At 39.9% G+C, this 13,446-nt stretch overlaps 1 protein-coding gene across 1 annotated transcript in view; it reads right to left on the reverse strand.

Annotated features, from left to right (window-relative positions):
* Positions 1–13,446, reverse strand: part of alk (ALK receptor tyrosine kinase) — a gene marked incomplete in the record, with an annotated part of 370,289 nt that overhangs the window by 18,864 nt on the left and 337,979 nt on the right. Inside the window, 7 exon segments of the mRNA XM_014009808.1 lie at positions 685–782; positions 2,284–2,413; positions 2,500–2,564; positions 2,973–3,063; positions 4,385–4,571; positions 8,023–8,136; positions 9,840–9,995. Of these exon segments, the coding sequence (XP_013865262.1) occupies positions 685–782; positions 2,284–2,413; positions 2,500–2,564; positions 2,973–3,063; positions 4,385–4,571; positions 8,023–8,136; positions 9,840–9,995 (841 nt within the window).

The following is a 13,446-nucleotide window of genomic DNA, read 5'->3' on the forward strand; positions in this document are numbered from 1 at the left end:
GAAAAATAAATCTGTTCTTTTTTCTTATAAAAGGCTAAATAAAACAAAAATATTGGTGGTAATTTTTGACTGTAACTTTATAAACGGCACCACATTTATCTCCTCGATCCAAGCCGGAGGAGTTTATTCTGTATGCATGTTTCATATTTTTCTGGCTTCATAAAATAACTGAACCTCGAGCCGCTTATGAAACCTAAAGAAGTTTACAAAATTTACGTAAAGTTACAGACGGACCAAAGTTTGTGAAAACAACTCACAACAGCTGCTGAAGCTGTAAAATCACAGTCCACCTCCATCCAAGCCGGCTCGATTTATTCTTTGTGTCTTCCTCTGTCTTCGTAAAATAATGCTGCTTATGAAATTTAAGGAAGTTTACAAAACGTACATAATGTGTAAAATGAAAACTTTCGGCGAACCCAAGGTTCCGTCCTGAGGCGGCAGAAAACTGAAGACAGTCCTTTAGCTAAATGCCCATCCATGTGGCTCTCATGCTACAGAGGTTAGAGACCACGCACCTGGCAAACACCTGACGCCAGAGTTCACTCCTCCCTACTCTAAGGAGTAGAGAGGAGGGAGACCCGAAGAAAACAAACATCGACCTCATTTTAGTTTTATCATAATACTGAACCACGCAGCTCATCTGTTCATTGCGTCATTTTTGTTCAGGCGACATGGGAAACACACCTGTGTATGAACTGGTTCTCCTCTAAATACTGGCAGCCCTTAGCGATGTCCCTGGCCACGTTGAGGAGGTCCACCATGGTCAGGCTGGACGGCTGGTCCTGAAGCATGGGAGACAAAGAGAAGATGATCCAGAGTTAAATGTTTCTCAGCATATTCAGAAAAACTGGTAGATTACACATACAGTCATGCTCGAAAAGTCTTTTCTCCAAGAAAAATATTGMAATTACACGTTTTGTTATACGTTTATTTCTTTTGTGAGTGTTGGAACACAAAAAACACGGGAAAGAAAAATCTGAAATTGATACGACTTTTTGCAAAACTCCAAAAATGGTCCAGACAAAACTAACCATTGTACTGTTTAATGTAAGTGGAAGAACACAGGTTCTACAGTCAAATATGGTGACGGTTCAAAGATGTTTTGCTGCCTCTGACACTGTGTGCAAGGCATTATGAAATCTGAAGATTACCAAAAGAATTTGGGTGACAGGGTAGGGCCCAGGGTCAGAAAGCTGGGTTTGTGTCTGAAGTCATGAGCAGGATAGAGCTCAAACATCTTTCAAAAGATGGATGGAAACAAAGYGCTGGAGAGGTCTGCAGTGGCCATCCAGGAGTCCAGATCTAAATCTCACTGAACACCTGAGGAGAGATCTTAAAACTAGCTGTTGGGAGAAGACGCCCTTCAAATATCCAATCCAATTTATTTATAAAGCCCTTTAAAACTCCTCCAAAGGAACAAAGTGCTGTACAATAAAATACAATAAAAACACTAAACAATAAAGGAAGTGATTGAATTCAGTTATTTCTTCCAAAGGGTGTGAAACCAACTAAGCTGAGGATGCCAGTAATTTTGTCTGGCTCATTTTAGGAGTTTTGTGTGAAATTATATCAATTTTGGCTTTTTTCCTCCCCTGCTGTTTTTTGTGTTGTTCCAATACATACAAAGCAAATAAATGTGTATAACAAAACATTTGTGATTGCAATAATCTTCTTGGAAAAATACTTAATTTTCTGGAAAGATTTCAGGGGTGCCAACACTTCTGAGCATAGAATATCAGCATACGAGAGTTTCTTTTATTGGTTTGAAAGTAGATTTAAAACACGTCCTTTTAATGGTAAATAAAACGTGAAACAGATTTGAATTGCCCTAAAACCTCACTAATGTCAACGTGAAAATCAAAACCTGTCCCTTCTGTTGGAGCTGGTTTACAACAGGAGCTTCAGTCTGTCCTGACGCTCTTTAACTCCTAAACAAAGGAAAAAACAAATGAACAGAAAACCCTTTTTTCCCCCCTCGATGTTCCACTTCAAAATGTCCCTAAAAGCTCTGAGAACTATCGGCCACCTGTTATTCACCAAACAGCAGACGCAGTTTGCGACTGTCTGGTGAAAATAATGGAGCGTTTAGCAGCTGAAGAGCCAGAGGAGAAAGAGTCCCCGAGGAGGCTCCATCAGCCCAACGAACAGAGATGGTGTCTGATGTGTAAATGAGCAACTGTTTTACTATAACTTCAAAGCTGGCGTCGCCAACATTGAAACAAAGCTTTGTTAAAAAAAAAGAAAAGTATTGTGTGGAGGGACAGACGAGCGAGGTGTTCTCACCAGCCGGGGTCTGGTCTCTCTCAGGAAGGTCTTGAGGTCTCCTCCRGCCATCAGCTCCAGCAGGATGAACCTGGGCATGGCCTGCAGGCTGACGCCGATGCAACGCACGATGTTCTGGTGGTTGAACTTACTGCGGAGGCACCAACAGCAGGAAATGGAGCATTAGGAGCGAAACGCCTCCACTCTAATGAGCAGAAGTGTGCGACTGGATTCTACCTGATGATTAGAGCCTCCATGAGGAAGTCCAGCTCATCTTGCTCAGAGCAAACCTCAGGAAGAGTCTGGAGTGGACCAAGAATTACTTAAACCTTTTACAGAGTTCTTTTTTTAGCGAATGTTTAACTCATTTTATAATCCAAGTACTAATAATTACTGTAGATTGGCGTCACACATCATTAAAATTAGAAACTTTTGACATAAACTCAAAATTTGTTTAAAAAAAGAGGAAAACTTTCTGAACTGCAGAGGTGTCAAAACTATTCACATTATCAACTCATTTTACTCAAGTAAAAGTGTAAAAGTACTGGTTTTAAAACTACATGAAGTATAAAAGTAAAGAAAAATACAAGCCATTAAGAATAAGTGTTTAACCCACAACCCTGCCTCCCCACATAATTTTCTAAAGGCAGTCATGACCGTAGTGACTTATATTTTGGTGCTGATCAAGTGTTTGATCAGATCAGACTCACCTTCACAGCCACCTGCAGCGGACTCGGTTCACCGGGGATCCCCACTGCCAGACCTTCATAAACCTCCCCAAAAGCACCGTGACCCAGACCCCTGCAATAAGACCTCAGTTAAATGAGCGTCTGCAATAATCATCAGGAGAGCGCAGCTTTGAGAAAAGCTATGAAACATTAAGGATTTTTACTTTAAATAATACAAGAGATGCTGAAAAAAAAGTTTCTCTCTTCATCTCGGTCTCTAGATGAGTTTTAATAAATGCAACATATTCGTGTTTGCAGAAGCTGCAGAAAGAAGCAAAATGTTGATCCGGAGAGCAATAAGGACAGAGAAACAGCAGTAAAAACTGAAGATAATCTGAAGCACTTTGGGACTTTTATTTAAGCTGCTCTTTTCTCACACAGCGATTACACCACTGTTAGATTTCAACTGTTCAAATAAATCCCAACAATTAGGCAAGTCTGACCTTATTTTATGCACTATTTCTAGTTCTAAACCACGTATTAAAAAGTCTTAATTGATTTTTAAGTGCCTCATGTTGGTGTTACTGAGTGAGGTTAGCACCTTATGTTACTGCGAGTGTAATCAGACACTTTGTTTGCACAAATAGGACAAAAAATTAAGATAACTGATAAACCAGTGGTGTGTTTTGCATGTTTCAGGTGTTCCTCTGCTCCAACACACCTGATTAGACAGGTAGATTTACYTCCTCAGCATCCGATCTACACAAACACATTAATTATGACCTCGGTACAGGAAGCAGGGGTCATATTGTTTGTGTACTGTTTAAAAAAAATTCTGTGAATTTTGGTCAACCGCAGCACGGAAATGGTTGCACYGATCAACATGAAATTTGGCAGGATTGTAGACGTGTTTGATCTACACTACGTCAACCAACTGTTTTACAATGGACCCCATATTTGAGGAGGGGGCTCCATTTGAAAAAGGGGTGTCTGACATACAAAAATGCTTATAACAAAAACTATCCAACATAGGAGCTTCAGATTTATTTTTTATCGTTTARCTCTGATGAAGGGCTATCTATCGGGCCCACCAATGAGTCCCCTTAACCTACCCCCAACCCCCACCCACCCCACCTGAAAAGCAGATGTCTGGACTACAAAACAAAATTGCTTATAATTTAAAAAAAAAAGACTGTATTCAACATAGGAGCCTCAGATTTTTTGTTGTTGTTTAGCTCTGAAGGACTATCAGTCAGGCCCACAAATGTGCTGGGGTCATATGTGCTACTGCTATGAGTTATCTAGTTTAAATCAGGTGTGTTGGAACAGAGAAATGTTGGCATATTTGAACAAATTCATAAAGAACACATCATGTTCAGTAATTGTACACTGTATTCATATTTTTGAATCAATGAGTTTCACGTTTTCATCTCTGCACAGCTGAAGTCCTTCACCTGGTGAGGGAGATGTTGCGTCGCGGCACTTCCTTCAGGTCGCTGACCGACGCCGTCTTGCCGGCGAAGCAGTAGTTGGGGTTGTAGTCGGTCATGATGGTGGAGGCTCGCAGCTTGCTGAGCTTACAGTCGGGACTCTGCAGCTCCAGCTGAATGGACTGCAGCTCCGTATGTTTACGTCGATACACTGGTGAGAAGAAAATGAAAGCGTTTGAGTCACCCCGCTGAGACACCTACAGTTCTAAAAATAAATAAATAAAAAAAGAACAGCGAAACCTATCTCCTTGTAGAAAATTATCGCTCGCAGCCACAGAGCACAGAGCCGGACGCTGTTAAAATAATATTTCTCTAAAGACCAAACACAACAATCACTGTGAAATTGAAATTTTTCATCTGTGAGAGCTCTTGAACCCTTCTTTATCAAATGTTAGGTTTGTCTTGAATACGTTCAGATAACATTTAGTTTTGGAATTTGTTCCAAATATTCACATTAAATACAGAAATCACTTCACACCCTCCTCCTCCTCAGTGTTACTCATGAGCTCGCTTCATGTCAGCCTTTTTTTTTATCTGCTGCACACCCACCACCACCAGCAGCAACAAAAATCTCACGTTTCTCAGCGCCTGAAGCCTYGACCTGGGCTGTAAACGTATTAGTCGCGTGCAGAATGATCTGTGTGTGTATTTATTTACAAAGTGGCGTCTAATGTACGAGCGCCGCCGGCCGCCGGCTGAGCAGCCATCCATCACGAGCATGTTTCATTCTGCTCACACTCAGTCCTCGTTTGTCTCCGCCTCCTCAACACGTGTTGGAAGGTGGGAGTCTGAAATGTGCCGTGAGCGAGTGTGTGTGTGTGTGTGTGTGTGTGTGTATGCGGAGGAGAGGACGACTCAGCAGCTGCATATGTCTGCCTGTTGTTGGCTGAAAGCGGGCGGGCAGGTGAGCGTTTGTGCTGACCGCCAGGCTCGCTCTCTAATCAGAGAACAAACCTCCTGAGAGGGAGCAGCAGGCAGGGCGGACTGAGGTAACGTCTGGGTTTTCAGCAAAAGACAAAAAAAAAAAGTCGCTCTGGAGTTAAATCTGAAATCTGAACAGAGGAAATAAACGTAAGGAATTGTTACACCAGATCCACCGGAATCAACCGTCGACCTTTCTGCAGCACCTCTGGGTTTTAGGTCAAAATAAAACTTGTTTGGTTTGTTTTGAAAATAAAACTCCTCGCCGACTCGGGAGGTGTTAGGGAGCGTGACTGCAGAGACTTTGTGCTTGTTAAGTTTACTTCCTGTTTAGAAAAAAAGAGAAAAATGGTTGCAAAACATTTTCTTTCTTTGTTTATGTTAAAGGGGCAATATCATGTAAAATCAGCTTTTTTGAGTTTTATATCATGTTATGTTATACTCTCATAAAAACATGCCCAAAGCCTTGCTCTGACTCATTCATGCATGTTTGAGAAATCCTGCAGCGTTTTTAGGAAGCCATGCTGAGGAGCTAAATGACAGGTGGGGACCAGAAACGCCCCTGGGACGTGTCTTTAAGCAGAGCTTCCTCATGGCAGAGCACCCCCACCCCCACCCCACTCCACACACACCCCGCCCATGACTCCTGCAGGCTCTCGGGTGAAACTGAAAGTGAAACTTAAACTGTCTGCTGAGCTCTCAACATTAGTTCTCACTCAGTGAAGCTCTTTTCAGRTTAAAAATACMTTTGAGGAAATGTATTTTCAGATGCCAAGTAAACTGCATCATAGCAGCCCACCCACCCGCACCGAAGTGGGTGGGACAGAAGCGGAAGGTGGTTCTTAAAGAGACAGAGGCCAATTTCAAGGCGTTTAGGAGAGGAARTGATGAGAAGATAAGTTTATTTTCTATTTAAACATAAAAACAGCATTTTAATAACAGCTAAATGTGACAAAAATACTTTATTATGGTATAGTATTTAAATGTATGCCTGAGAAAAACATAATATAGCCCCTTTAAAATTTTTAAAGCAGATGTGCCCAAAGTGGGGCCTGCGGGCCAAAGTTGACCCATCAAACCATTGGAACTGGCCCACCAGCTGTGTTGTTATAAGTCTTTCGTACATCGATCCAGTGGCTATAAGAGGCTGCAGTGCAGAAAGTTTTCAYTCATGGTGTGGACTTTATCTTTGAATTGTATTACGATTGATCAAGAAAGAAAAAAACTACAAGATATATTTAGATTTCCGCACACGTGTACATTGTCACACTTTATAAGAACACAAATACTCATATTTTATCATTTTATGAAAAGTCCCATGAGCCTTTGCTGCCTGAATGCATATCAAACTTTCTCCTAATGCACTGGCTGTGTCTGTGTTTGTTGTGTTAGCAAAATATCTCATAAACCTGTGCCTATAACTGACTGACTTTTGGAGTCGATCCCTTTTAAGATGACCACTGCAGCTAMTCAACGTTAAAATGTTTTAACGCAGTTGTATTTACTGATACTGAGCTGAAACCCAGAGTCAGTATGGTAGTAGCTCACAACACACACTTTTAATTCTGTCTCACAATATTTGCATGAGACGGCAGAAAAAAAAATCATCTCTAAGGTTTGACCAAAAACAGCAACAACTCCTCATGAAATCATCTTAGCTTATAAATCTGGATGAAAGACGGTGGACGATATGTAATTTGAAGTTTGATGAGCTCATTTCAAAACATCTAAAGCTGAATATGCATGTGTTTGCGTACAAATACATATAGTAAAACATGAAAAAAATCTAAATACAATAAAAAAACAAAACGCAATTTATAAATGAAATGAAAGGAAGCAAAGGGAAGAAAAATCTGATGACATCTGCCCTTAATTTTCTCTAAAATAAATTCAAATAATAATACTACAGACGGTTTACAGACTCAAACTTGGAAACAAAAACAGCAACAGATCCATCATTTGAATAGTTTTCTTTTCAATAAACTAGCTTTTATCATCTTTTTAAACATATAAATTGTTCTGGAAGTTTTAATATCATTAAGTTTATTCCATAAACTTATTCATTGACTTACAGCACAAAGTTCCTTTAAACTAATACAAAATTGAGTTGTTTTTTTAATCTCTATTCCCTTAAGTTTATATTGACTCTCTTTTAACAAAATAATTACTGGTAAGACATTTTCATGAGCATTATGCATAACTTGTRAGATATAATCTACCAAACTTCATTAATTTCATCTGATGAAACAATGTATTTGTTGGTTGATAATGCTTCTACTAATAATTGTTCCAGCTATTTTCGCAAAAAAAAAAAAAAGAAAAAAGAGGATTTGTTATTGTTTTACATGCTTTTATATGGATATAAATGTATATATTTTGGACGTTTGTCGGTGACAGATTTCTTCAAACAGACTTGGATGAGTTTTAATTTAAGGTCCCTGAAGTGGAGATTAAAACCATCGATGCTCATTTTGTTATGAAAAGGTCAGAACACAGTTTGTTTGAGCCGTCAGGCTGGTTACCATTTTAAAGTTTATTGATTAAATGGCTAAATGAATAATATGATTTTACGGTTGCTCAGAAAAACAGTTTTTAACATTTAAAAATCTTAAGGTTTGCTCAATATTTTTTATCATTTGCACCTGAGATTAGTCAGCATTCCTCTGTGGAGTTATACTCACTGATCATGACCCCCGACACGGCCAACAGCAGGGCGGCGATGAGGGCCGAGGTCCCCACRGACAGACCCAGAGCCAGATGGGACAGAGACGGCTGCGGGGGCTGCGAGGACACGTCTGCCAGACAAAAGGAAACAACAGCATTATACAGTTATCTTCCCCTGAGAAGCATTAACATTCACTTCCATACGCAGATCTCCGACTTAATTAACGACGTGAAAGCGATGACACAACAGAGCGCCGGAGCAGCGACGACGACTGCATGTAAATCCCCCCCATCAGAGGAGAGGAGGGGGGGTCTGAACAGAGGAACAAACCTGCAAACCCAAAGAGACCGTATTGAAGCTGTGACCTTTTGTAACCTGGCATCTTTAATGAGATCAGATCATACAGCAGGGTCAAACTAAGACTGGAGGTTATTAAGATAACACTGAGATGGAATTAATTCAGTTATTTTGTCTCAGATTATAAAGAGAATCTCTGTTAATATAATTATTTTCAGACCAACATTCATAAAGAGATAATTTATCTCAGATTAAGAGACAATTCCAGCTTCACAAAGATTAGTTTACATTTCTTATTCATCCAAAATCCATTTTTATGCTCAGCAGGAGGGTAGTAACTAGTTACATTGGAGAAAATTTTTGGAAAAAAATAAACCTTTAGAAGTAGTTTTAAACCGTTTTATTTACTTTGGTAATATCAAGTATTTTTGCTCGTACTTGAGTAAAATTTTTGGAATACTCCACCCACCATAAGGAACTTCACTGAATGAAGAGCAAACATGTTTTAACCAGAAATGCAGCAGACGTAGACACACACACACACACACATATATACATACTGTATACACACACAAGTTTGTATGTTTCTATGGCCTAAACATGACCTCTTACCATAAACCTAACCCTAATCTGAACTCAATTCACACCTAGTCTGAAACATAACCGCAAACCCAAAAATGGAGTTACACCAGATCAGGACCAGTCTTTGGTCCCCATAAGGACCACTGGCATTCTGCTGAAATTTCTTTTTTTTTTTTTTGAGTAGAGAGTAGAGCCGCTGCTCCTCCACGTGGAGAGGAGCCAGTTGAGGTGGTTCATCTGGTTAGGATGCCTCCTGGACGCCTCCCTGGTGAGGTGTTCTGGGCACGTCCCACTGCGAAGAGTTCCAGAGGAAGACCCAGGACACGCTGGAGGGACAATGGCTGGCCTGAGAACGTCTTGGGATTCCCCCGGATGAGCTGGTCCAAGTGGCTGGGGAGAGGGAAGTCTGGGTCTCTCTGCTTAGGCTGCTGCCCCCGAGACCTGATCCCAGATAAGCGGCAGAAAACGGAAAAACTGAATTTCTTGTTTTCTTCCACTTATCCAGGATCGGGTCAAGGGAGGCAGCAGATGGATGGAATTTCTTATTTTGTAATTTTTTTGTGTTATTTGTGTTAATTTTATTCATTTTAGTTTTTTAAAATACACAAATTTGCACATAACTGTATTTTTTGTTAGTCTGATGACATCACTTAAAATATTAAATCAGATGCTATGATCATTTACTCAAGTATCCACTTTACAAAATGTTTTTACTCGTACTAGAGTAATTTCTTGGACAGCTAACTTTAGTCGCTACTTAAGTACATTTATACTCAAGTACAAGTAGAGTGCAACTTATGTGTACTCTACTCACCTATGATGCTCAGTTATTCTTTCTGCTCATGAATAAACAAAACTTATAATTAAAATTGATAATTAAAACAAACCCTCCCAGGTTCTGTTACTTTTGTAGATAAATTTATTATTTGGTTTWTAGAAAGTGACAAGTCCAACCTGAGACGTTGACGCAGGACACCCTGTCCGAGTCCAGGACCAGGTCTTCGTCGCAGTAACACACGATGCCGTCTTTGCTCTCGTGACATTCTCCGCTCTCACAGTGGCTGCAGTTCTGAACGGGGCTGATGATCACCTCCCCGTCGCCCTCCATGGCTACAGAAACACAAACGGAGAACGACACTTCTGTAACTGTTCAGGGTTCCACTCCGTTCACTTTTAGTTGCTGCTTAATTCTGAGGAGTGAGCACCAACTGGCAGCYGGATTTTGATCATTTTAAAGTGACAGCAAACTACAGCGACTACACTCAGAACAAAGATCATTCTGGTATATCAAATAGATACATCATAAATCTGGGATCTCTCCCACTGAAATAAAAGTTCCTTCCTTCCTCCACCTTCACCTTGCAGCACTGACATGAACGCTGTGGGTTAGAGTTTATTGAACAACAACTTTCTAAACTCTACGTTTCAGAGAAGACAAAACGTAACTCAGTCTGAATGTCAGACATGTGTCTTGAATAAATGTTATCAAACTGAAGAAGATCTGGGACGAGTCGCAGACAAGAAATAATCCATTATTCAGATGGTGCGGCAACGCCTTTGTAAGGAAACAGCTCAAAGTTATCTGAGCAGCTCAAACTGCATCTGTGTCCAGAATCCATGATGACTTTTTATTTTGTTACACAAAGGCTACTGTCATTACAGACAAAACGCCTCAAAGGTTGTTTACTTTTCTTTTATTCATTTTGTGGTTTAAACTCTGTATCTGGTCAAGAACAGAGAGGACACAAATGCCAGTAAAGATCACAAGAAATCTGTTAGTTTAATATCATATAAACATTTTCCAATGAGTACTTCTGGTTATTAAATTATTTCACCAGATGTTTTAATATATTTTTCCCTTTAATTATCCAGGAAAGTCCCATTGAGACACAACACCAGGGAATTATGATCAGGATGCTCCAAATAAAAACAACATTTCATATAAATGTTTTCTAAATTCAAAATGAATTTTGACCTGGACAGGAAGTGAAACAACTTCAGAATAAAAGTCCAGTTTTTTTTATTTTAGCTTTTTAATCACTTTTTTTGGTCAGATCCAACAATCATCAAMACGTTAAACCATTTATTGTAGTAAAGTTCATGTTTTTATGCAGAAAATACACTAAAGCTTGTTGGTATCTTAAAGCTCGTGCAAAACAGAAAAGTAGAAGGCAGCTTAAAAAGAACTTCAGCAGTATTCCTTGTTTATATTTACATAAAACAGTGAGAACATGTTGGTTTATCTAAAAGTGTGTTTTTATTTTACATCTAAAACCATGTAAAACTGGACTGTGAAGACCTGCATTGGTTGCAAAGCTGCATGTTCTGCTGTTTTTAATAAACATGAATTTAAATTCAATCGTTCAGTCAGAAACATGAGCTTTACATTTATGCAACATTCATTACTAGTGTTGCATATTGGAGTCAGAATATTTGCGATTCATTACCATTCCTCGCAGCTCGGTTTGTGCACAGGATGTTTGCAGCTCAGCGAGTTGTTTTCCAGCTGACCCTGATGGCTACTGTTTGAACCAGAAACTCAAATCTGTGTTCTGATCTTTGTCTGCAACTAAATCTGCAGACCCCAACAGGATTACAGCTCCCTGTCATAACTAGTTTACGACAGTATTAATTCTATTTGGATATGTGGATATGAAGGAACTAATTCTCCTAATTATGAACAACAAAGCGCGGGGACAAAGCAGTCTTCCGTGAATTAGTTATGATCCATCAGAGAAAGCATGTGCTGTTTAGTAAGCACAGCCAATGCAGTCATCTGCAGAATCTATTTTCTCCCATGATTCTCTTATCTCTTGTAAGTACAAATACATAAATCTAACTGAGAAACACTGGAAAGGTTTCTGAGGAGGAATACAAATGTCCTGAGTCCAGCTGCTCGCTGCATACTAATGAGTCCTGCTTTCTGTTCTGCATCTTTAAACCTGCCCGTGTTGTCTGCTCCTCCACGGCACTTTTCTGCCAGCAAGGAGAAAATAATGGTGGCTTCTCTGCAGAGTTTCACTAATATTCACAGGTGCAGCCGGTCTGCGTGTCAGATTTGGTTTCACGAGGTCGATGCCCCTCAGAGTGACACAAAAGATAAGAGTGCAACACTCATATTGTCAGAATGAAACGCTGTCAAATGTTTGATTCTTTTACTGAACGAGCTGCATCTGTAGAACCTGCAAAAGTTTCATGTTTTCTTTTCAAGAAGCCAAATTGCCTTGTAACGTTTATCAAAGTGGTCTGCAGCTCTGCAGAGTTTCTGGAGTTTTCTGTGGTAAATGGTTTGGTCTTTTATGGCTTTATCAAGCCATTACAGACTCCGAAGTTCTTTTCACTTCAATCATTCACCTCATTCATTCACACACATTCAGAAGCTGGCACCACTGGGCCTTCTGACCACCACCAGCAAGCATGCACCGATTGAGATGGATGGAATGGGGKATCAAACTGGCAACCTACTACTTACAGGATGACTCCCCTGTCCACTCTACCACAGCTGCCTTTGACTTTTTACAAATTTCCAAGTATGGGGTCTCTGCTGTACATAGGGAGTGTTTCTTGGTGTGGGCGGAGTTTGTCCCAACAATGATTGGCAGAGTACTTCGATGTGAGCGGAGTTTTGTCTTAACCGTATTTGGCGCAGCTCTTGGTGTGGGTGGAGTTAGTTGTGATTGGTGGGGTTCTTGGTGTGGGCAGATTTGTCCCAATCATGATTGGTGCAGTTCTCGGTGTGGGTGGAGTTTGTCCTAATCGTGATTGGTAGAGTTCTCGGTGTGGGCGGAGTTTTGTCTTAACCAGGATTTGTAGAGTTCCTTTGTGTGGCGTTTGTCCTAACTGTGATTGCCAGAGTTTGTCCTTATGTTTGGTAGATTTCTTGGTGTGGGTGAAGCAAGCCGTGAATTGCGGAGTTTAGAGTTTAAGCGGAGGTTCTTGGGTGTGGGCGGAGTTTGGCAAAACAGTGATTGGTTGGATTGGCTTGCTTTGTGTGGGAGGTTAAAAGATGAAGTAATGGTTATAGTAAAATTATTGTGAACATGTAAACAATTTATTGACTTCCAATTTGGTGAGACAAGCACTTTTCTGTCTCAAGATATAACTAACAATATTTAATATTCCTATTAAAAAATTGTGATCATTTACTGCATCTCAAATTGTTTTAACAGCTTTTTGGACATCTTGATGGAGCTAAAATCCTGTTTTCTATCCATCAGACTGTGTTACCTTAAGTACATTTTATAGATTTAAATACAGAAATAAGAACAAAATGGATTTTTGTGACAGACTGATGACAACAAAAATAAAATTAGTTCTGTTATCTGTCATGTGTCAGAATTAGAAGACTGAACCGAAGGTCACTATCCTGCATGTTTGGATTGTTTGCCTGCTCCAAAACACCTGATTCAGTGAGTCAATGACCTCTTCAAGTTCTGCAGAAGCCTGTTTATCACCAGAGCTTTGCTTCATTATTTATCTGTTGGTGTCTGAGCAAGAAAATCTCCTGAATTGCCAAATAAATAAATAAATAAATAAATAAATAAATAAATAAATAAATAAA

This window comes from Austrofundulus limnaeus, unplaced genomic scaffold (assembly GCF_001266775.1).
Source record: "Austrofundulus limnaeus strain Quisiro unplaced genomic scaffold, Austrofundulus_limnaeus-1.0 Scaffold2, whole genome shotgun sequence".
Classification (NCBI taxonomy): Eukaryota; Metazoa; Chordata; class Actinopteri; order Cyprinodontiformes; family Rivulidae; genus Austrofundulus; species Austrofundulus limnaeus.